Raw genomic sequence first — 25,440 nt, forward strand, 5'->3', positions numbered from 1 at the left:
TCTCGCATTTTACTATAAGCGGCAAGGCAAAACCACATGGTTCCTTGAAGGTCTTGTTGAGAAATCTCATCAGCCAGATATCCAAGTCCATCACTTTTATCTTCCATAAAACATTTGAATATAATTCAGACAAGTTATTTGCCACTTCATAAAAAGTGTCGCCCTTCCTCCATTGTCCAGTCACACGTTCATCATTTTCTTTTAGAGCCTCACCAGGAGCACATTTAACATCCACACATCTAGCAACATTCTGTTGCTGGAGCTATATGTATTCTCTAAGATGACAGAGTCTTTCTCTAGCTCTCCTCACTTCCTTCTGAGCCCTCACCAGAATTGCCTTTGATGTCCATAACTCTACCAACAGTCTCTTCAAGGCAGTCTAGGCTTTTTTAATATTAGATACCTTAACATTCTTCCAGCCTCTGCCCAATACCCAATTCCAAAACTGCTTCCATATTTTAGGTATCTGTTAGGGCAGCACCCCACTCCCAGTACCAAGTTCTGTCTTAGTTATCTAGTGCAACTATAACAGAAATACCACAAGTGGGTGGCTTAACAAAGAGAAATTTATTTTCTCACAGTTTAGGAGGCTAGATGTCCAAATTCAGGGTGCTGGCTCTAGGGGGAGGCTTTCTTTCCCTGTCATCTCCTGAGAAAGGTCCTTGTCTCTTCTGAGTTTCTGCTCCTGGTCAGTCTTTATGTGGCTTGGCATCTCTCTTTCCCTATCTCTGCTTCCTAGCTTGCTTATTTAATCTTTTATATCTCAAAAGAGATTGACTCAAGATACACCCTACACTAATCCTGCCTGATTAATAAAACAAAGGCAACCCATTCCCAAATGGAATTATAACCACAGGCATAGAGGTTAGGATTTACAACACGTATTTTTGGGTAACACAATTCAATCCATAACAGTTCTATTTTCTCATTTCTATGACTAGAGTTGGTTATGTGGTCTGGAAGCAGGTTCATGGATAGCCTGAGGCTGGAGAAGCATCCTCTGAAGCATCAGCAGAGGCTGTGCAGTAGAAGGGCCTGGAAGGCCTTGGTTGGAGTGTAATAGAGGAGATCCCAGGGATGAGACCTGGAGGATCACCCTTCACATTGTCAGTGTACTAGTGCTGGCAAGGCCTCCCTCAGCTAGTGTGGCCCACATACACTGTGCTCTAACCAGTATTCTGCCTGTGCTAGAGAATCACAGATAGGCACACTGAGTCAGTGAATGGGTAGGTAGCCAAAGTCTCCCAGTTCCCTTACCCTTTGTTGTTTTCTCATACTGGAGAGAGAACAATGTGAACTTCCTCTTCAACATTTTCTTTTGGCTGATACAAAGTATGGATGCCTTCTCAGGGTCTTTCCTGATTGTGAACTTTGTCAAACATTGCTCCCATCCTTTCCTCATGCTTGGGTATAGTGATCCAGTAGGTGAGCAGAAACCTGAGATGACTATGGTTGTGACTCAGGGTACACTTTTCCCTCATTAGGCCTTTTCTCCCAAGAAGTGCTGCCTGGGTATCTCAGAGGCTTGTCCCACCCCTCCCAGCTGAGGAAGAGGATTCTAGGGTAGGAAACTAAAGAGGAGGCCACCTGGGAAAGCTGGAATAATCCTATTTCTAGGTGGAGTGCAGCAGGCTCCTGCTCTGCCTCACCCAGACAGGAAGCTGGAGCTGAGAACTCCACACATCATGCCTCTGGTTAGGCACTGGGTTCTACGCAAGGAGTTTTCAGGTCTTGCTTTAGTGACCAAACCTCTTTTCTCCAGGTGCCCAAATTGCTGCCTGTTCTTTGTCCAGAAGAACCACTAGTCCATTCATCAGCCCACATTGTCAGCAAACACCTGGTAAGTACTAATGTGGGCAGGGCAGGCCTGGGACATTGTTTGTCCTTGAGAAGCTGGATTGGGACTCTGAAGCCTTGAAGCTCATTAACCCCAGGGAAATCCCAGCTGGGTTCTGGTTACAAACTCTCACCATCTAGCCCAGGCAGTCAAGAAGTCTGCATGAACAAATGCTGGCCCCAGCCACACAAATGCTGTAAGGAAGAGTCTGTTATACTTTTGGGATTTAAACACAGGAGCTTGCAATCTCTGTCCCTCTTACTCCCCTGATTTGAATAGTATCTTCACTTCAAGAGGGCAGTTGATGAGGGACTGTGTGCACATCTGTGCACACAAGTACATGAGTGGGTACATGTTTATCTGTTTTTTTTGTTTTGTTTTGTTTTGTTTTGTTTTATTGGCAAGGGAGTGCCCATGCTTTAATGTAGATTTGAGTTGGTCTCAGAGGTATTGTGTGACCTTATGACCCTGAGAAATACTGATGGTCCCTGTTAATGAAGTATGTCTTAGAAAAAGATCCCACTAGACTCTGGCTCAAGCAATCTGGGGGTTGGTTTCCAGTTGGTTGAGATGAATGGACCAGGTTTTATATTTGCCTTTTGCAGGTTGGAGTTGACAGCCTCATTGGGTCAGATACACAGGTTGGAGAGAAGTCATCCATCAAGCGCTCGGTCATTGGTTCATCCTGTGTCATAAGAGATAGAGTGACTATCACGAACTGCCTTCTCATGAACTCAGTCACTGTGGAGGAAGGGTATGTTTCCCCTTGTACCCACTTGAGGCAAGGCTTCAGGTACTGAACCAGTCTAGCCCAGAGATTAGCTCACCTTGGGGAGGGGAAGAAGGAGAAAGGAAAGGAAGGAATAGCACCTAGGCCCTTTGGGACTTCGTTTTGGCTCCTTGATGACATGGCCTCTCAAAGCATTTCCAAAGCCCTTCTTATAACAATTGTGGTCCTGGAAGAAGCTGCCTTCTCTTACCTTGATATCCTGCCTGATGGGGATGGCCAGAGCATTTAGCCACTAGCAGTGCTGGAATGGCACTGCATCATTGCTTGAGGGCCACCATTCCCTTCTCAATATCCCAGATAATCCCTGAAGAAGACAGAGGCCTAGGAAGAGTGGATGTATGAGCCATGTATTATTTTTTACTATCTGTGAGGATGGCACAGGACTGGGCAGCGTTTCATTCTGTTATACATGAGGTCACTATGAGTCAGAGCCAACTCAACAGCAACTAACAACAACATTTTTAAGAAGAGCATCTCTACAAGTTGTAGAGAATCATTCACATTTGGAGACACCTTAGAGTGTCCTAAAATCTTGGTTTATGGACAGCCTGAACATGGAGTGAGAAGACTTGAATGATCTTTAATGAGTTTCTTTCTCTATAAGGACCTCAGGTTTTTCCATGTATAAAATGCAAGCATGTTGTGCTTGTTGTTAGTTGCCATCAAGTCAGCTCCAACTTATGGTGACCCTTATGTATAACAGAACAAAATGTTGCCCAGTCTTGTGTCGTCTCCATGATCGTTGATATGTTTGACTTTGTGTACCTTCCAATCTGAGGGGCTTATCTTCCAGCACTATATTGGTGTTCTGTTATTATCCATGAAGTTTTCATTGGCAAACATAGGTGGTGGAAATAAGAAAGGATATTACCATATCAATAACTGTTCACACTTTTTAAAAAGGAAACTTTTTCTTAAGATAAATCTTATGCAGAAGCCCAGTGTTTTAAACTGATAAAAGCAGAGTTGCTCAGTGTACAGAGGGTAGGGTGGGGGGTACTACTCTTTCTGCAGGATGTGAGGCAGATTCATAAAACAAATTTTGAAAATCACTAGAGTAGATCAGCCTGAGATTGATTCTAGCTCTGATATTTGTTGATTTTTGTCCAGGAACTACCTCATAGGTTTATAAATGAGTTAATAAATATAAAGCATTTAGAATAGTGCTTGGTGCATAGATGTTAGCTACTGTGTTGTTGTTTTTGTTATCATCACCTTATCCCATTTCACAGAGATGGCATATTGCCAAAGCTGTCTTCCTAAGGAATGTCTCTGATCATGTCCCTGTTCTATTCAGAAACTTTTGAAGGCTCCTCATTACCTTTAGAATAAAGTTTGAACTTCATTGTATGGTTTTCAAGATCCCTCATGATCTGACTCTAACCCCTGAGTCCTGGAATGTTAGAGTAAGATGGGGCCTTAAGGAGTCATCCAGCTTTACTCCTGCATTTTTACAGATAAATAGACTATAGCATTCCAGACTTCTTTCTCATTGCACCCCTGCTACTTACTCCATGCACCATTCCAGACTCCTGCACTAGCCCGACAGACATTACCTCCTTTCTCTTTTGAAAACCAGAACTACACTTGCCTTTATCCATTTGATCACCTTGTTCACAAGTAGCTCATGAGGCTTCGTAGTTTCCATTCTCTGTTGTATCTTGCTTCAGACCTTCCAAAGAAGACACTGCCATATCTTTCCCATTTGCTATAATTAGCAACTTCTTCCTCCCTTCCGGTGAGTGGAAAAGACTAAGGAGCAGCTCTGTAGTACCACCTTAGAGTCCAAGGATAGTGTCCTGAATTGACATGAAGAGGTTTGGTGAGGAAACTATGGCTTGCTAAGAAACTCTAACTTATATGAGAGGAATTTCAAAGAAAAGGCCCAGAGTCAGTTGCTATTTTGGAGAAGGCATAGTCATCCCTGGATGGTCTGATAAGATTTCTATCTGGGGAAACAGTAATGGTACAGATGGCTGCTGCTGCTACTTTTTTCACTAAAAAGATTGAGGTAAAGCTATAGGCAGCCCATACTGGGCTAATGACTAGGGAGACCATTAGAGATTTTCCAGTCCTGCAAATTAGCTCTTGGTGATAAGATCAGATATCCTGCAACCCAAATGAACTTTTTTCCATTATTTGGAGGTCATTTAGTTTTAATTACTTATGGTAAATTTGGGAAAGGTAATTCAATTATAGTGCTACGAGACTTGATTACCCTGCTGCTATTACGTCTGGACTGAGTGGCAGAGTGGGAACATAAATTTGTCCAGAAGGGAGTTTCTTATATTCTTGGCTTGCTTGTCTCTGCCAGCAGTGGTGGACTGCTGAGTGGACTGCTGAGGCTCTATGGACAGTGGCTTGGCCATCTGCCCAAGGTCCTCAGGGCTTAAGGGATGCTAATAGGACCACCTTGGAGAAGGTGTAGGCGGGACTATGCAGAGAAGGCTCCTGTCTGTTTTTCTCATTTTCTGCCACTTCCAATTTATATGACACCTGATGCTCAGGAATCCAAAGTCTAGTAAAAATTTCATTGTTGAGGCCTGAGTGTCAGTCCTGTATTCTGACCAGGTGCCCTGTTCCTGGACAACATCTGCATTTCTTCTTTGTTGTTGTTAGGTGCCATGGAGTCGATTTTCAACTCATAGCGACCCCATGTGACAGAGTAGAACTGCCTTATAGGGTTTTCTAGGCTGTAATCTTTACATAAGCAGATGGCCAGGTCTTTTTCCTATGGAGCCACTGGGTGGGTTCAAACTGCCAACTTTTCAGTTAGCAGCCAGGTGCTTAACCATTGCACCACCAGGGCTCCTCATTTCCTCCTAGTCCAAGGCAAATGACAAAAGCAGCAGTCTAGAATAGCACCTTCACATGCAGGCAGGCCAGGGAACCAGATTTTCACCTAGGTTTCTGTGCCTTCTACAGATAGCAAGTGCAGCCCTCAGAGCCAAACAAGATACTGCTGCTCCTCGTTGTTACACTCGGAGTACACTTCAGCTACACTCAGCTGACTGCCCTGCCCACTGGGTCCCTTCTTTTCCACCTTTTTTTTACTCCTGGCATTCATTCTGCTTGAATTCTGTCTCTCTGGAGGTCTTTACCTGTAGAAATGCTACCCATCTTTCAAGGCCCAATGCATATTCCAACTCTTCCATGCAGCCTTCTTAAAGTGTCATAGCCCAAAATTATTTCCCTCTCCTTTGTGCTCCCTGTGCTCCTGTAACACTTTACTTGTGCTTATGTGGCACTTATCGCATCTTTTCTTTTTTCCTCAGACGATAAATTCCTTAAAGAAAAAAATACTTCTCATATGTCTTTGTATCCCCTAAGCCTCTAATACTGCACTTTATATATGCTAGGTAACCTGTAAGTATTTACTGAATGAAGAATGGAGATCCCTGATTTAAACCTCCTACTATAATTGACTGGGGCCCTGGTAGCCCAGTGGTTAAATGTTTGGCTGCTCAAATGCACCAGCTGCTCCTTGGAACCCCTATCGGACAGTTCTGTTCTGTCCCATAGGCTTGCTATGAATTGGAATTGACTCAGTGGCAACGGCTTACAGGTAATTGACTAAATATCTTGTCAAGAGAGCCCTCTCTACTTCTAGGAAAAGTAGTGGAGTAAGTGCCTAACTCCTTGAAACTCACCAAAATGGAAAAAACAAAACAAACAAACACACACACAAAAAAAAAAAAACCAGAAGGAAGCTTCTAAGTAACTGCCACATACCCGTATACAAATTTAAAAATATCTACAAAATATAATGAAATTTAGAACCTATCCAAAGAGTACAAGATTCAGCCAGCAAAAGGAATGAGGGCATAGGTAAACCAAAGAAGAAATGACAAGTACCCTTTTTGAAAATATTGAGGCATACAGAGCTGAAAGAAAAACCATGCAAGGCACATAGAAAGGGAAAAATCACACTGGTCTCAGACTTCTCCATGGCAACATTTAAGGCCAGAAGACAGTAGAACGACATTTAGAGAATTTAGAGGGAAAATTATTGTGAATTGTATAACCAGTCAAGTTATGGTTTATATATAAAAGCATCAGAAATATTCCAGGGCACAGGAAATGTCTCACCTATAAATCCTAATGGAAAATTCTACTTGAAGACCTAATATAGCCAAGTAAAAAATGAAACAAAATAAACTATTGACAAATGGGTAGGTTGAGGTATAAAATAAACCCCTTAAACATAAAATTAAGTCTGAGGTAATTGGAGTTGCAGAAAAGAACATATTGTTAAAATAATTCTGTCTACATTTCTTCTTTAAAAACACCAAATTATGAAATTTTGGGACGTTCCCCTAGACTTGAGGGGCTCCTGAGAACTTTTGGTTTATTCCCTGTCTTTGAACTATCTACACTAAACCCATCTTCTTAGATGGAGAATTCTATAACTTAATTCTTTAAGGCTGTCAAATCTTTGCTTTGATTCCCCCAAGATCCCTGTTTCTTGGAGGGGCAACTGGGAGTTATTACTTGAGAGTTTCTGTTTAGGGGGATGAAAAAACATTTGAAAATGGATAGTGGCTATGGTTTCACAACATAATGAATGTAATGAATGTCACCAAATTGCACACTTTAAAATGGTTAAAATGGTCATTGTTTTGTTATATATATTTTACCACACACACACACACATACACAAAAAGTGGTGTTCTACAGGAGTCAGTAAACTATGGCCCATTAGTCAAATCTGGTCCACCACCTGCTTTTGTAAATAAAGTTTTATTGGCGCGCGCGTGCGTGCGCACACACACACGCACGCACACACCTTTTTCTTAGCCTCTGCTTAGGTAATATAAGGACTTAGATTTCTTAGGAGGGAGACGTTTCTCACCACTAGTTCTTTATATAGTAAAGGGAGGCACATAGAACTCAAAGCAGAAAACATTAGCCTGCTCACTGGAGCCTGTACATTTTTAATCTAGAGGACCCAAGGGCAAGAGTGACCAGAGATAGAAAAAGGCGAGATATTTCTTTAAATATTATGGTTCATTACATGCATTAACCTGGATATATCTCACAAATTTGATGTTGAGGGGAAAAGCAAGTTGCAGAAGGATACATAGAGAATGATAGCATTCACATACAGTTTTAAAACATGCAAAACAATATGATAGATCGTCTACAAATATATGTAGTAAAAATGCTTAGGAATGATAAATACCAGATTCAAGATAGTGGTTACCTTTGGTGAGGAAACGAGGGAAATGCGATCCAAGAAGGGTACACAGCAAATTCCATTGTTTGTTTCTTGAGCCTTTGATGAATACACTGGTGTTGTTTATGTTATTCTCTAGACTTTTTTCTAAGCCTGAAATATTTCTTTAAAAATAATACATGGTTCCATAAAAATTAAAAACTTTTGTTCACCAAAAGACTTGACCAAAAAAATGAAAAGGTAGGCTATCTACTGGGAGAGTATCTTCAGAAACCATATATCCAATAAGAATCTAATGACCAAAATATATTTAAAATTTCAAAAACTTAACAACAGAAAGACAAATTAACTCAATCATAAAATGGGCAAAGGACTTGAACAGACATTTCACCAAAGAGGACATTCAGATAGCTGTCAAGCACACGTTAGCCATCAGAGCGATGTGAATTGAAGCCACAGTGAGATACCATTTTACTCCCACTCGGATGGCTAAGATTAAAAAAGAAAAGAACAAATGTTGGTGAAGATGTGGGGAAATTAGAACCCTTATCCATTGCTGGTGGGAATGCAGAATGATACAGCCATTGTGGAAAACAATGTTGGAGTTCCTCAAAAAACTAAAAACAGAACTACCATATGACCCAGCAACTCCATTCCTAGGTATATACCCAGAAGACTTGAAAGCAGAGACTTGTACACCAATGTTCATTGCAGTACTGTTCACTGCAGCCAGAAGATACAAACAACTTAAATGCCGGTCAGCGGATGAATGGATAAACAAAATGTGGTACATACGTACAATGGAATACTACTCAGCCAGCTAGAGAAATGAAGTCTTGATACATGCTACAATATGGATGGAGCTTAAAGAAATGCAGAGTGAAATAATGTCAATCACAAAAGGACAACTGTTGTATGACCTTGCTTAGATAAAAAGACAAGAACAGGCAAATGTATGGAGACCAAAGTTTCTTAGTGGTTACCAGGGATGGGTTGGGGGCGGGGGGGATTATTGCTTATGGAGTACTGAGTTTCTGTTTATGGTGATGGAAGAATCACATTGATTAAGGGTAGGATTGCACAGCCTATTAATGTAATTGCTGTCAATAAGTTATACACGTGTAAAAAGTTGGATTGGCAAAAGTTGTGTGATCCGTATATTTACAACGACAAAAAAGAAGAAAAAAAAAAAGAATAGCTGCTGAGGCTGCTTATGTACAACCAAACACCTCAAGGGATTTGGTTCCTTGGTTTGGAGGTTCAGTGTCATGGTTTCATGGACATCACAGTTAATTGGCCTAATAAGGTGTTTAGTGCTTTTGTTCTATCCCCTAGTTACTTGCATAGTGCCTGGGGTCTTAAAAGCTTGCTAGCAGCCATCCAAAGTACACAATTAGTCTCTATTAGCCTGGAGCAACAGAGGAAGAAGGAAAGTCAGGAATAGAAGGAGGAAATGGAATGTATGGCTAATTGCCTCCATGAACAACTGCCTCGTTTGCCATAAGACCAGAAGAACTGGATGGTACCTGACTACTACTACTAAACATTTTGATCAAAGATTTTATAGAAGAATCTTGTTCAAAAGGGGAGAAATTCAGAATAGAATTTCAAATTCTCATGGAGTACAGACATTCTGGAGCCATGGATGCTAGATGAACCTGTGAAAATAGTTCCCTGAGGCAACCTTTAAACCTTAAGCCAAAAATATCCCTGGACTCTTCTTAAAACCAAAAAATAGTTTAGCTTAACTAGGAAAGAACGTCTGTCTTGAGCATTGTGCTCTTTTAAGATCTATCTTTATGGGGTCAAATTGACAATAGCGACTTGGAAGATTAAATAGGAAACTTAGGGGGCAGTGAGTTTATTTGAATGGGGAAGGAGCAACTCAGAAAAGGAGGGTGAGAATGGTTGTACAATTCAAAGAATGTAATCAGTGTTAGTGAATTGTACATGTAGAAATTGTTGAATTGGTGTATGTTCTGCTGTGTATATGCTCAGCAGCAACAAAAATATTAATAATAATACGTGGTTCTTCATCTTGAGGACCACTTGAACCAGGGCCCCTTGGGCTAAGGTAGGATGCTTCAGCACTGGAGGGACTCAGCCATAATCTTTGGGCTGAAATAGTGAGTTGGCCTAAAGCAGGCCGTGGTTACACTCCTTGAAAAACTACATGTCTCCAGTTCCATATTCATTTCTCACCCAGGGTTATAAGTAGGTTTAGAAAGCCTGTAAACTAACCCTCAGGGGAAAAAAAGAGTTACTCAGAAATTTAATGGCTCCTTGCCAAATACTACCCTCTCAAGAGCTGAGGCAGGAGCACATGACACACGGAGAGCCACTTGCCTCTGTGTAGGCTTGGGCACATTGCTTACTCTCTGTGAGCCTCAGTTTTCTCTGTAAAACCAAAATTTGCATAAATACCATCATCCCTGCAGGTTTGCTGGGAGTATTACTGTAAGTTATATAATGAATGTAAGGTGTTTTGCACCATAACTGAGACATATTAGATATATGTGAGTTCCTTTTCCTCCCTGGAATGAACTGAAAAAAGTCCTAACTAACGCCAGAAGAGGAATGAGAATTTGGAGGTACTCTTGCTTCCCAGGTCAGGCTGCTGCCACAGCATGAGTATAGTGTGATGTGCCTGGCCGAGCAATGATCTTACTGTAAGACCTCTGTGTTTTCCTCACGGCCTCCTCTCCACCAAAGCTCCAAGGAGAAATGAGGGCCAAAGTCCCAATATTTAGTCTTAGCCAGCTCTGAGCAGCTTTTTAGAGAAGACAGCTAGGCCCTAGCACAGCAGAGTCCTTAGTGCCAAGCTGAGAGTTAATACTAGGATGCAAAAACTGTAATCATGGCACTGGGGCCAGTTATTTTCTCCAGCTTAAGGAAGTTACCACTCTTTCCTCCTTAGGCACTGAGCAAAAAGGAGGAGTTATTGCTGTGATTTGGAGCCCGGAGAGGGTTTGTTTGATTTAGTCCTGTCGGTCCATCCCCTCTAGCATGAGCAGGCACACACACTTCCAGTAAAATCCTTGATCATGAAGTTTCTTCCTGGCCATGGGAAAGGCTTTTTGGATTTGAAAATTTTCCAGAGTACTTCAGCTTTGCTAACAGAGGTGACTTGTTATGTTGAGGTCTTGCTAGGGAACAACTGAGGAAACAAGTGATCAGAAGAGAGCTTCACATTCAGTAAACATTTTTACAGGTGTACATCACGAAGCCTTCCACCAGATCCACTGAGCAGGAGGAGTCTCAGGAGAGCCCCCAGCTTCCTATCAGCCAACCTCTTTTTCCCTATTACATCTCCAGATTCTACCCACTAAACCACTGCCATTGAGTCGATTCCGACTCATAACAAGCGAGTAGAACTGCCCCATAGGGTTTCCAAGGCTGTAGTCTTTACAGAAGCAGATTGCCACATCTTTCTCTTGCGGAGGGGCTGATGGGTTCAAACCACCAACCTTTCAGTTAGTAGCAGAGTGCTTAACCACTGCATCACCAGGGCTTCTTCCAGATTCGACAGTGGTGGTTTGTCTCAGACAGAGAAAGTCACACATACTGGATGAGATAAGTGTTATAGGAGGTTTCTGAAGACCTCAATCCGACATAAGGAAAATAAACATAAGGAAAACCCAGGCTATCCATTGCTGTGGAAATCTGACCTCAGTCATTCTAGCCTCTTCCTTCCAGAAATCGTTCTCCTTTATATCCCGGATTCCAAAATAGCCGTTTAGTCTCTAATTATGGCTGTTGGAGTTCCTGTTGGCTCTTTCTTACCTGTAAACTATGCTTACCCCTTGCCTAGCTCCAGAGCATGTGTTCTCAGGCTCTTAAACTACTGAGTAGGAAGCATTCCCTACTCCCACCTCAGAAAAAGAAATTAGACTCTTCAATGACAAATGACAAACTAGCTCTCTTCCAGGAGCCTCTGTGTCTCGGGCTTTCTATACACTTCCTTGTTAACTTTTTATAGGGGAATTTTCCCCAGGGAGCATGAACCACCCTAACTGCTGGCTGGGCTGCTTTGCCTAAGGCAGAGGGCAAGTTGGAAAGCTCTGGATTGTCCTTAAAGCCCACCCACTGAGTGCATCCTAAGTCTGTGCCAAAAAGCAAACTAAGTACGGTCTGTGCCCATCTCTAGCCCACACCACGAAGGTGCTGTGGTTTTGGCCTTTTACTGCTTTCCAACAGGTTTTAACCTTCTTAAAGATAAAGATGACTCTGGAATGCCATAAAGTGCTAGAATTCCTTTTCGTATTTTACTAAAGTTTTGGCGTTTGGGAAGAATCTCTTTAGTGGCCTGCGCATCGACGGTTTCAGTTCTTGGAATGCCCTTTGCCTCATGCTCCATGCCTCCTGAGTTGCTTGAGAATTTTTCCTTAGTCGATGTTTTGTTTTGCCTTGTTTAAATAGGTGTTCACACCTTTCCTACTCATCTCCTCCCTCCCGCTGCCCACTTCTGACTCTTTAGGGTACTGAGTATTCACTTGTTAGGACAGAGGTCCTTCCACAGAGCTATCTAGGCTCAAAAAAGCAACTCAGCAATTCTAGGCCACCTCCAGTTCTTTTTCCCCCTATCTTCTTTGTATGGCATTATGACTAAATGTATGGATTCTAGAGACAGGCAGAGCTGAATTTGAATCTGCTACTTGACAGTTAAATGGTTTTGGGTAAGTGGTTTAACTTCTCTAAATCTGTTACCTTATCTGAAAAATGTGGTTGTTACTTTTACTACAGCAGAAGTAAAAATAGAACTCCCAGAATCACCTCAGAAGCTTTTTTTTCTGACTTACATGCATAAGATCCCCATCCTAGACCTACTAAAAAGATTGACGAGGCCAGGACATTGAGGGTGTTTTTGTTTGTTATGCAGCCCGGATGATTTTTCTGATGAAATGGCTAGATTTGGGAATCGCTTCTATATGTATTTACATATGTAGAATATGTAGTATAGAGTAAGGATGCAATAAATGCTAGTGATGATTTCCAAAAGAGCCTTTTTCCACCCACCAGACTTCAGGAGCCAGGAAGATGCTATTTAAACACATCCAAATGCTAAGAGCCGTTGGTGCTGTTCTTGGGAGTGTGACTTTAGGGTCTGGAATAGTCTTTGGTTTTTAAAATGCCCTTTTTTTTTTTCCTAAATGAGTATGGTTTTGATTAACCAGAGTCTTTGGTAAGAACTGTGGAGCACCTATTATTTGCATAGTTTATGTCCTAGGAATATTTCACGGGATCTGAGCTTGAAATGAAATTTGATATTTGTTCCCAGATGAGAGGCAAGAGGGATGGGTCAGCCCAGGGACCAGCCCCAGGTTGCCCAGACCAAAGGAGGAGAGGCTGGTTGGAATTTAGACCTCTAGGTCTGCAGTCCCTAAAGAACTGAAGTCAGGATGTCTGCTCGTTTCAGGCCTTGGGGAAAAGATCATTATGAGTATATCCCAACTCTAGCCTTCTCTAAAGCCGAGTCCTTCTTGGCCTAGCTGAGCCATTCTGCCTTCTAATGATAACTTGAGGTATATAGCCTTTAACTGAACCAACCAGCTGTTCCTGGCCTACGAGGGAGCCAGAACCGCTAGTGAGGAAGGTGATGAGAGCCCTGGGCACTTCCTAACTTGGTTACTCTGTTACAGAAGCAGCATCCAGGGCAGCGTTATCTGTAACAATGCTGTGATCGAGAAGGGAGCAGACATCAAGGATTGCCTAATTGGAAGTGGCCAGAGGATTGAAGCCAAAGGTAAATTGGAGCCCAAATTATGATCACAGATGCCATTTTTTTACCTATCACACTAGCACGGATAATACTTAGTGCTGCTGAGAATGTGAGGAACTAGTACATACATGTACTGCAGGTGAGAGCATAAATTGATACAGCCATCTTTAGAGGGTGATTGACACCACTATCAAATTTTTTAATTTTGACTTAACGATTCCATTTGTAGGAAATTATGTTACAGATAATCTCATACATGTATACAGCTTTACTATCAAACACAACAAAAGGACAAATATTGTATAAGACCACTATTATAAGAAGTCAAGAAAAGTTTTAAACACAGAAGAAAACATTCTTTGATGGTTACGAGGGTGGCAAGGGAAAGTGAGGGTTATTTACTAACTAGATAGTAGATAAGAATTGTCTTAGGCGAAGGGAAGGACAGCACACACTACAGGGGAAGCCAGCACAGCTGGACTAAACCAAAGCTAAGAAGTTTCCTGAATACAATCAAATACTTTGAGAGACAGAGTAGCAGGGGTAGGGGTCTGGGGACTATGCTTTCAGGGGACATCTATGTCAATTGGCATAACAAAGCTTATTAAGAAAATGTTCTGCATCCTACTTTGGTGAGTGGCATCTGGGGTCTTAAAAGCTTGCAAGCGGCCATCTAAGATGCATCAATTGGTCCCAACCACCTGGAGTAAAGGAGAACGAAGAACACCAAAGACACAAGGAAAGGAGTAGCCCAAGAGACAGAAAGGGCCACGTAAACCAGAGACTTCATCATCCTGAGACCAGAAGAACTAGATGGTACCCGGCTACCACCAATGACCGCCCTGATAGGGAATACATCAGAGAGTCCCTCATGGAGCAGGAGAAGAGTGAGGTGCAGAACTCAAATTCTAGTAAAAAGACCAGACTGAATGGTTTGATTGAGACTGGAGGGACCCCGGAAGACCTGGCCCCCGGCCTGTCTGTTAGCCCAAAACTAAAACCATTCCTGAGGCAACTCTTCAGACAAAGATTAGACTGGACTATGGGACATAAAATGATATTTGTGAAGAGTATACTTCTTAGCTCAAGTAGATACATGAGACTAAATGGGCAGCTCTCGTCCCGAGGTGAGATGAGAAGGCAGAGAGGGTCAGGAGTTGGATGAATGGACACAGGAAATCCAGGGTGAAAAGAAAGAGTGTGCTGTCACAGTATAGGGAGAGCAACTAGGGTCACAAAACAGTGTATGTATAAATTTTTGTATGAAAGACTAACTTGAATTGTAAACTTTCACTTAAAGTACAACAATAAAATTTTAAAAAAAACTAAAAACACAAAAATATCTAGTGTCCTAGATTGGTACCAATATTTTACAATGGCCCATGGGTGTGAAAGGGACCTCCAGTAATCCAGCAAGGGCTCTGGACCTAGCTCTGGCCTCCTTAGGTCCTTGAGCGCCTCTTCTGACCTGGTATTTAAGGGAGGTGGTTCCATAGACTCCTGGCCTAGGAGTTTAGCAGGGTGTAACATCCAGAGCCATTAGAGATGATGCTATAATCGGTACTATTAGCTTCTTCTGTTCCGTAGCCTGCAGAAGGACTGTGTAGTACTTGAGAGACATGCAAAGACAAGGGTTTCCCTGCTGGGCAGGGCGAATTTGAATTGTCCATATTTTGGCTGAATGTTTTAACCAAAAAGTATACAAAGCTCAAGACCAATAAGAATGGCTGATTCCTTTTGAGATTATTCCTAACCCTAGAATAGGATTGGGTAGGGAGTTGCTAAAGGAATTAACCCTGCCAATTTAGAACTGGTAGAAGCCACTTGGTTGTTTTCGTATCACTGGGTAAGATATTACAGTGCCAAGACGCTGATTAGGAATATCGTTCAGTAGTCTTTGTTTCTCACTGTGCTATCCAGATGGATGATTGTAGTAAATCCTCAATTTGCAAACAAATTAAAAAACTGAATGAAATTTATTTAATGTTTGTTTTTCCTCCCATAGACCTTTTTTAGTATTAATATTATCCCCATTTTACAAATGAGGATACTTAGTTACAGAGAAGTTAATTACCCTGCATCACAGAGCTAGTAAGTCATAGGAAGCAGGTGTTAACAGAAAAAGGTAGCCATGGATAAACCACACTTAACCCCATAGCTTCTTTTATTATTAACAGGAGTGCTTATGATTGGGAAAGTAATTTGCAGAAGTGAAGTTATTGTTAGTTTGTATAATGGCATTACCTTTATCGATTTTTGAAGATGCTTAGCAAAAAATAGGCTGATTTAAGTACTCTGTCCCCTGAATGAGAATCCTGCTTACTGTAGTGCATGCCAGGGCTTCTTCCTGTCAGGCATTTATATGTTCGCATCATGTATTAATGCTTTTGTTGTCGGGCTTTTTATCATTTGGTAATGTAGTATATGTTATATGCCACAAGATTGTACTCTACAGTATTTTCCTTCTCTCCATTAAGCAGAGGCCTTCATTATTTTTTTCCCCATCCTTTTTTAAAGTTGCATGCCTCCTTCTTGGGCTTTAGAATCAAACAGACCTGTTTCACATCTCAGCTGTGTAACTTACTGGATGTGCACCAGTTTAAGTTTTTAATCTCTAAGTCTGTTTTTCTTAACTAGAAAAATTGGGACAATAATACCTACCCAGGAGGATTGTTGTGAGAATTAAATGCAATCAGGTATGCACAACTCCTGGAGCATATCAAGAGTTTTTCATACACACTGTGCTGTGGCTCCTCTCCATGCCTTTGCACATGTCTGTCTGTCTGTGTTTCTGTCTATCTGTCTCTCTCTCTCTTTCTCTCTCTCTCTCTGGAATGCCTCTCTTAAAGATTCTGCCCAGGTGTTTTCTCCTCTGCAAAAACCTTCTCTGTCCCTTCCCATGACTCCCACAGCAGAACTGGGTATTTCTTCCTCCTCTGCACCCCTGAAATTTACCCACACCTTTATTAAAGCACGTATTTCAAGTTGTAACAATTATCTATCTACCTTCCCTACTACACTGAGATACTCAAGGCCAGGGATTGTCTTTTTCCTCTCTGTATCCCTAGCTGTCAGACAGGTCCTGGCTTATAGTAGATGACCAGGAGAAAAAAAAAAAAAGCAGAAGAATGAATGAACGAGTGAATGAGTGAATGAATTTTGGATACATAAAGCCTATTTTTGCAGATTACAGGACACAAAGTCAGTGTCCCAAGAAAGGCATTTGTGAGATGGTTGCATTTATCATGGGGTCTCTCCTTGCTTTTTTTTAAGGTTATGCTCATAAAAGAACCACATGAGACACTGATAAATGAACTGAGGACGTGTGGCCTTGGCCTGAAATCATCCTTCAACCTAATTTCTCCACTTGAAACTAAGTGCAGCTCTCATCCCCACTGCCTTTCTTCTCTTCTTTCAAGAACTTTCTTCTTTTACAGATGAGAATCGTCATTTCTGAGAGAGACCTTTCCTGAGTGTCAGGATTTTTTATCACAAGCATCATAAACTAACTCTGGCCAGTTTAAGCTGTTGAAGAGTTCATTGGAAAGATACTAGGTAGCTCACAGAATTTTCTAGCTAAAAGCTTAGAAAATGGGCTGCAGCTAAGATCATACCCCAAACAAGTCTGGTGAGGATACTGCTGCCTTCCTAAGTGAACACTGGATGTGACAGCTTGCACTGTTACTCCTACCACCCACCAACCCGAAGTGGATTCTTTCTGGTTCCCACGTCTTCGAGTGGATTCTTTCTGGTTCCCAGTCCAAGGTCTGGAATAGCTGCATCCCATAGGTCAAGCCTAGGTCATGTGTTCATTCTATAGTACAAGGAAGGGTGGCACTTTTAATCTAGTATTTTTCATTCAGTTAGTGGCAGACTCTGTCCAGTGTCACACCTGAGAACCTTTGAGCAGGGATGTGGGTCAGCAGTGGTGCCCCAGCCACTGGTACTTTCTCCTGAGATCACATGCAGGCTGAGGGCATGAGCCTAGGTGAGGGGGCTGGGACACCAGCTTCACCTCCAACACAGGAGGCATGGCACTGCACTTCTGGAGTGCTGTTGGCTTACAGCTGTTATTTACAGGTTAAAAATGTTCTCACGTATGCCATCTGACTGAATTCTCATAAAAACCCTCTGAGGTGTTATCCTTGACACCATTTGGCAAAGTGGAAACTGAGACTTTGAAAAGTTGAAACTTGCCCAAGGTACGTAGTTAGTGGATGACAGAACTGGGTCTTCAGTCTGAATTATTGCCAAATGGCCTCCAAAAGGACCAGAGGAAAAAGCCACTCCTGGCTTCCCAGGAGATTTTGATCAGTGATGCCCCTTCTCTCCCTTTGGTCCCTCTTTCCCAAACCAATAAGAAAAATGTATTCAGCCTCATATCCCTGCTCTTCCTGATCCTTGGGAACCTCAGGTCTTAACCCTTTCTCCCGCTCAACATACCACCTTACCCAGATCTCCCCTTGAGTTGCAGAGAAGCTTTGTTTCTTGAGCAGGGTATTATAACCTGTTGGTAATTTATTGAAAATAGAATTCAGAACCCCCAGTCTTTTCTCTGCCTCCATTCCCTTGGAAGGGTACCCAGAGTATCAAAAGCAGCTGCTTAGCTGGTGTGGCGCTGCCTCCTTGTCCTGTCCCCTCCCCTGCCTCCACATTGCATTTCTCTGTCTTCTTTGTCGTCTTCTGGGTTGGGCTTGTGGCCCCCCACAATGTTTCTTCCACCTCTTCCTGCCTCTTTGTCCTTGTAAGTTTTTGCCCAGCAAAAAGTAGAAGCACCCACAGTGCTTTCTTCTTTCAGCTCTTCCTGAAGGGAGGAGTTGCTCCCTTTTGTTGTTTTCAAAAGGGTTTAAAATCCATATGCATAATTAAATGAGTGAAGTCTCCATTTGTCACCACCACCCCAAAGGGCCTCTGCTTTCTTGTATGCTGGAACCTGGAACCTCACCATTTCTGCTTTCTCTCCTCCCCATTTCCAGCAAGGTAATGATGTTGTACCTTCCTTTTACTTTGCAAGACATCTTTTCATTCTGTGTGTAGAATGCATGAATGACAACTGAATGTCAGGTGTTGAGAGTTTGAGGCATGACTACTCCAGTCAAGGAATAAAGAGATGGGCTAGCCAAACCCCTAGGATGTCATGGGCTTCAGTATCTCCTGGACTTTGTGGCCCACTTCTTAGCAACGGAGACTCCTTTCCCCAACTTAGCACTCTCCCTTGTACTCTTCCCTTTGGAATCTTTCCCAATCTGATTCCAGCTCAGAGCTTTTCCAATGTGTTCTAGCCCTGGTCAAGCAGAACTAGTTCTGCTTGTTGCTGTCCACAGGGTTCCCTCCAGCTTACTGAATCTCCATGAAAATACATCTACCCTCAACATTCCAGATACAGTCTCTCTCTTGTGACTCCCAGTGAACAAGGTCTTCTTTCACCCCCAGGCCAAGAGTAGACTAAAGGGAAGAGTCTAGGAGGACAGGATGGAGCAGGCTCAGGTGGTTACATGGAGCCTGGCAGAGCAGAAAAAAGGGTTGTCTGCCCCAGCCAAGCACCTGATTTCCCCTCTCTGGTCTGGAGCACTGAGGTCCAAGAAAAGTGTTAGTTGGAACTGGGGCTATCTTCAGAACAGCCCAGTGTCCCTGAAAATTAGGGAGAGATTGACTGAAGGAAGAACAAATATTAGAGTCTTGGTGTGAGATGATGAGGCCTGACTCAGGGCAATAGAAGGATAAAGGGTAAAGAGGAGTTTTTAGAGGTGTCTTGGAAAGCTAGACAGGCATTTCCTTTATTCTTTTTGTGGCAGCCTTACCTTAGGGGTGGGGCCTGATAGACAGTCATACTCCTGGACGAGCCCCAGCCTGAGCACACGCAGTATACATTGTCTGGACCTTTTTCCCATTCTTCTGGCTGAAGGAAGCAGATGACTATAAAGTATAGAAAGGAGCACCTCCTAGAGCAAAAGTACCCAGGCCACACCCAGCCACATTCTTCCAACATGGGAGAAAAGTAAAGGGAAATAATACTGATTATACTTTTCAAGAAGTCTAAGCTGCACTGAAGGCATTGGCAAAAAACAAGGCTCCAGGAATTGACAGAATACCAACGGAGATGTTTCAACAAACGGGTGCAACGCTGGAAGCACTCACTCATCTATGCTAAGAAATTTGGAAGACAGCTACCTGGTCAACTGACTGAAAGAGATCCATATTTGTACCCGTTCCAAAGAAAGGTAATCCAACAGTATGTGGAAATTATCGAGCAGTATCATTAATATCACACACAAGTAAAATTTAGCTGAAAATCATTCAAAAATGGTTGCAGCAGTACACTGACAGGGAACTGCCAGAAATTGAAGCCAGATTCAGAAGAGGATGTGGAGACAGGGAAATCATTGCTGATATTAGATGGATCTTGGCCAGAAACAGAGAATACCAAAAAGATGTTTACCTGTGTTTTATTGACTATGCAAAGGCATTGGACTGTGTGGATCATAATAAATTATGGATAACATTGTGAAGAATGGGAATTCCAGAACACTTAATTGTGCTTATGCAGAACCTGTACATAGACCAAGAGGCAGTCATTCGAACAGAAGAAGGGGATAGCGCATGGTTTAAAATCACGAAAGTGTGCGTCAGGGTTGTATCCTTTCACCATACTTATTCAGTCTGTATGCTGAGCAAATAATCTGAGAAGCTGGACTATATGAAAAAGAATGTGGTATCAGGATTGGAGGAAGACTCTTTAACAACCTGTGATATACAGATGATACAACCTTGCTTTCTGAAAGCAAAGATGAAGCACTTACTATGAACATCAAAGACCACAGCCTTCAGTATGGATTACACCGCAACATAAAGAAAACAAAAATCCTCTCAACTAGAACAGTAAGCAACATCATGATAAATGGAGAAAAGACTGAAGTTGTCAAGGATTTCATTTTACTTAGATCCATAATCAGCGTCCGTAGAAGCAAGTCAAGAAATCAAACAGTGTATTGCATTGGGCAGATCTACTGCAAAAGACTTTTTAAAGTGTTAAAAAAAACAAAGATGTGACTTTGAGGACTAAGGTGAGCCTGACCCAAGCCATGGTACTTTCAGTCACTTCATAGGTATGCAAAAGCTGGATAATGAATAAGGAATATCAAAGAAGAATTGATGCCTTTGAATTATGATGTTGACAGAGAATATTGAATATCCCATGGCCTGCCAGAAGAATGAACAAATCTGTCTTGGAAGAAGTACAGCCAGAGTGCTCCTTAGAAGCGAGGATGGCGAGACTTTGTCTCACGTACTTTGGACATGTTATCAGGAGGGACCAGTCCCTGGAAAAGGACATCATGCTTGGTAAAGTGGACAGTCAGCAAAAAGGAGGAAGACCTTCAACGAGATGGATTGACACAGTGGCTGCAACGGTGGGCTGAGACATTGCAACAATTGTGAGGATGGTATAGGACTGGGCAGTGTTTCGTTTTCGTTCTATTGTACATGGGTTGACTATGAGTTGGAACTGACTCAACGGCACCTAACAACAACAACAATACTTCTCAAAGCACCATACTGGGCTCTTTACATCAATAATTTCACCAGATCCTCACAACAACTTTGTGAGGATACTAAAGCTCAAAGACATGAAATAATTTGCTCAAAGCCAGGTAGTAATTTGCTGAAAGTCCGATTAGAATACAAGTCTTTCTGACTCAGAATCTCTTTCCTTTCCTGCAGTGTCACCTTCTGTTGCTCTTTCCTATCCTTTTCCTCTGAAATAAGGCTGCCTCTTCCCAATCTAGTACTAGAACAGAAAACATTGTGAAAGTCCTAGACCTTAGTTTCTCTTCCTACTGGAGAAAGTTAAAGAGAAATAGACCTGAGGATGCTCTGGATCCTCAAGCAGCTTCACTGTAATGTACAGATCTTTCTGTTATGTTCTCTTTGACAAGGAGATTGGAGGCTCTCCTCATTCATGGAGCCCTGGTGGCACAGTGGTTAAGAGCTCAGCTGCTAACCAAAAGGTTGGCAGTTTGAATCCACCAGCCTCTCCTTGGAAACCCTGTGGAGCAGTTCTATTCTGCCATATAGGGTCGCTGTGAGTTGGAATGGACTCAACGGCAATGAGTTTTTGGTTTCGGCTCCTCTATGCATACTCCATTTCCTCCATCCACATTCCCACGTAACCCTCAAAACACACATTCAGCAAACATTTAATTAATGCCTACTGTATTCCAGACACTGCTAGGCTAGGGGTATAAAGATTAATGACTTGCTGCTTGATGTCCAGTTGCTCACAGTCTAATATCCAGTAAAGAAATAAGTGTAGTATAGTATCAGGGGTACAATGGTAAAAGACTGTGCGGGTTAATTGAAAACATAAAGGAGAAATTGGTCAGTTCATGCAACAGGGATCAGGAACACCATCTTTGCAGGAAATAGGGCTAAATCTCAGAAGATTTGGCTGTTTCCCAAATGTTCAAAGCAGAGAACCTTTCAAGCAAAGGGGAGCAGTGTACAGGCACCTATAAGCAAAAACAGTGTGGTGTGTTGGATATTGCAAATCATTTAGAAAATCTAGAATATAGGGTGCAAAGGAGATGTAGCAAGAACAAAGCTGGAGTGGTATTCAGAACAGGAGCCATATTTGAATCCTCAAGGTCTCTAAAGCCTCAGTCAGAGATCCCCTTTCTACTAGGAGAGCAGAAGGCAACCTCTTGCTATGGGCATTATGAACAGACCCAAACATGTCTCACTGTCTGTCTTGGTCCCATCATCAGGAATCTTCATTTTGCTACACTAGACCTTTCTGAGGCTGAACTGTAGCCTCAGGAAAAACCCAAATTTGCTGCTTCACCTATCAGGGTCACACTCAGGCTCCCAAGTGTGGCAAGAAAGGTGTTGGACCTTTCTAGGCCGTGGGAAGCTAGCCCAGATCTGTTTTCAGCCAAGTGGCCAGCCTTTTCTGTCTGAGCCAATAGAAGACTGGAGAAACTCTCTCCTATCCCCTTCATCGGCCCCATACCTCCAGGCAAGAGACAGCCTGCCCCTGGCTCCTCCTGCCCCTTCCAGAGCTTTGGTTCACTGCCTCCTTTCTATAGCTCTTTTTCCTTGAAAGCTAACCCCGTTCTTACCTTTCACTCCATCATTGCCCAGCTTCCAGGGCACTCCACTAAATTTATTGAGTGCTTTAGCCCCTGGTTCATAATCTTCCTCCATACACACAAATTTTTTCCAGCATCTTGAACAACTTAAAATTCATCAATGAACTCTCCAAATCCCCCTTCCCCGCCCCACCCCCCAGCTTCATGGTCCTTGAACTACTCTACCAACCTTCACTTCCTCTCAGCTTTAGCTCTCCACTTACGTGGCCATACCCTATCCTTATCATTACTCAAAACCTCTGAAATCTTTTTTGTGCCAGTAACTATGCTAGACACTAGGGATATAATCATAAATACACCGTCCCTGCCCTCAAAGTGCTTATAGTGAAGTAGAGATGATACAATGATGTAGAGGGAGAGCTATGTATTAGGTACAGTGATTTCACAAAGCAGAAAACGGTCATTTGGGAAAGGAAAGCATACATACTGGAGGTGCTTGACTAGGGCACTTACGGTAAGTAAGGATGCAATGGGAGAAAATAGGGGAGAGGCATTCCAGGCAGAGGGAAGAGCGTGTGCCGAGGTCTAACATTATGAAACAGTATGGTTTGTTGGTATAAATGGGGAATGGTGGGAGATGAAACTGGAGAGATGTGCAGGGACCAGATCATGGAAGACCTTGGGTTTGGACTTTATGAAAATAATAATATCCACTATTTCTTTTTTTTTTTTTTAGTCTCTCCCATGCAATAATTTATACATACATTGTTATGTGACTCTAATTGCTCTCCCTATACTATGACAGCACACTCCTCCTTTCCACCCCTGATTCCCCATGTCCATTCAACCAGCTCCTAACCCCTCTGCCTTCCCATCTCACCTATGGACAAAAGCTGCCCGTTTAGTCTCTTGTATCTACTTGAGCTAAGAGGCACTCTCCTCATGAGTATCAGTTTATGCCCCACAGTCCAGTCCAATCCCTGTCTGAAGAGTTGGCCTCGGAAATTGTTTTAATTCTGGGCTGATAGAGAATCCAGGGGCCATGCCTTCCGTGGTTCCTCCAGTCTCAGTCAGACCATTAAGGCTGGTCTTCTTACTAGAATTTGAGTTCTGCACCCCACCTTTCTCCTGCTCCATCTGGGAGTCTCTGTTGTGTTACCTCTCAGGGCAGTCATTGGTGGTAGTCAGATACCATCTAGTTCTTCCAGTCTCAGGATGATGAAGTCTCTGGTTTATGTGGTCCTTTATGTCTCTTGGGCTACTACTTTCCTTGAGTCTTTGGTGTTCTTCGTTCTCCTTTACTCCAGGTGGTTGGGACCAACTGATGCATCTTAGATGGCTGCTTGCAAGCTTTTAAGACCCCAGATGCCACTCACCAAAGTAGGATGCAGAACATTTTCTTAACAAGCTTTGTTATGCCAGTTGACCTAGATGTCCCCTGAAAGCATGTCCCCAGACCCGTACCCTTGCAACTCTGTCCCTCAAAGTATTTGATTGTATTCAGGAAACTTCTTAGCTTTTGTTTAGTCCAGTTATGCTGACTTCCCCTGTAGTATGTGCTGTCCTTCCCTTTACCTAAAATAATTCGTATTTACTGTCTGGTTGGTAAATAACCCTCACCCTCCCTCCCCACCCTCGTAATCATCAAAGAATGTTTTCTTCTTGTGTTTAAACCTTTTCTTGAGTTCTTATAATAGTGGTCTTATATAATATTTGTCATTCTGTGACTGACTAAATTCATTCAGCATAATGCCCTCCAGCTTCCTCCATGTTATAAGATGTTTTACACCTTCATTGTTGTTCTTTATCGTTGCGTAGTATTCCATTGTGTGGATATACCATAATTTGTTTATCATTCATCCGTTGATGGACACCTAGGTTGTTTCCAGCTTTCTGCTGTTGTGAACAGTGCTGCAGTGAACATGGGTGTGCATATATCTATTCGTGTGACAGCTCTTGTTTCTCTAGGATATATTCTAAGGAGCGGGATAGCTGGATCATATGGTACTTCTATTTCTAGCTTTTTAAGGAAGAAGCACCAAATCAATTTCCAGAGTTGTTAAGTACCATTTTACATTCCCACCAACAGTGTATAAGTGTTCTGGTCTCTCCACAACCTCTCCAGCATTTTTTATTTTGTGTTTTTTGGATTAATGCTAGCCTTGTTGGGGTGAGAATATCTCTCATGGTAGTTTTGATCTGCATTTTCTAATGTCTAATGATGGTGAACATTTTTTCATGTGTCTGTTAGCCACCTGAAGTGCCTGTTCATATCCTTTGCCCATTTTTTAATTGGGTTATATGTCTTTTTTGTTGTTGAAGTTTTGCAGTAGCTTATAGATTTTAGAGATTAGATGCTGATCGGATTTGTCGTAGCCAAACATTTTTCCCCAGTCTGTAGGTTGTCTTTTTACTCTTTTGGTGAAGTCTTTTGATGAGCGTAAGTGTTTGATTTTTAGGAGCTCCCATTTATCTAGTCTCTCTTCTGGTGCTTGTGCGTTGTTAGTTATGGTTCGTATTGTGTTTATGCCATGTATTAGGGCTCCTAGCATTGTCCCTATTTTTTATTCCATGATCTTTATCATTTTTGATTTTATATTTTTTTAAGTCTTTGATCCATTTTGAGTTAGTTTTTGTGCATGATGTGAGGTATGGGTCCTGTTTCAGTTTTTTGCAGATGGATATCCAGTTACGCCAGCACTGTTTGTTAAAGAGACTGTCTTTTCCCCGATTAACAGACTTTGGGCCTTTGTCAAATATCAGCTGCTCATAGGTGGATGAATTTATGTCTGGATTCTCAATTCTGTTCCATTGGTCTATGTATCTGTTGTT

At 42.3% G+C, this 25,440-nt stretch overlaps 1 protein-coding gene across 1 annotated transcript in view; it reads left to right on the plus strand.

Annotated features, from left to right (window-relative positions):
* The window catches only part of EIF2B3 (eukaryotic translation initiation factor 2B subunit gamma), a 147,664-nt gene that overhangs the window by 121,289 nt on the left and 935 nt on the right, over nt 1-25,440 (plus strand). Inside the window, exons 9-11 of the mRNA XM_004371808.2 lie at nt 1,763-1,840; nt 2,443-2,591; nt 13,443-13,546. Coding sequence (XP_004371865.1) covers nt 1,763-1,840; nt 2,443-2,591; nt 13,443-13,546 — 331 coding nt within the window. The remainder of the gene's footprint in view (nt 1-1,762; nt 1,841-2,442; nt 2,592-13,442; nt 13,547-25,440) is intronic.

This window comes from Trichechus manatus, unplaced genomic scaffold, assembly GCF_000243295.1.
Source record: "Trichechus manatus latirostris isolate Lorelei unplaced genomic scaffold, TriManLat1.0 scaffold00015, whole genome shotgun sequence".
NCBI lineage: Eukaryota > Metazoa > Chordata > Mammalia > Sirenia > Trichechidae > Trichechus > Trichechus manatus.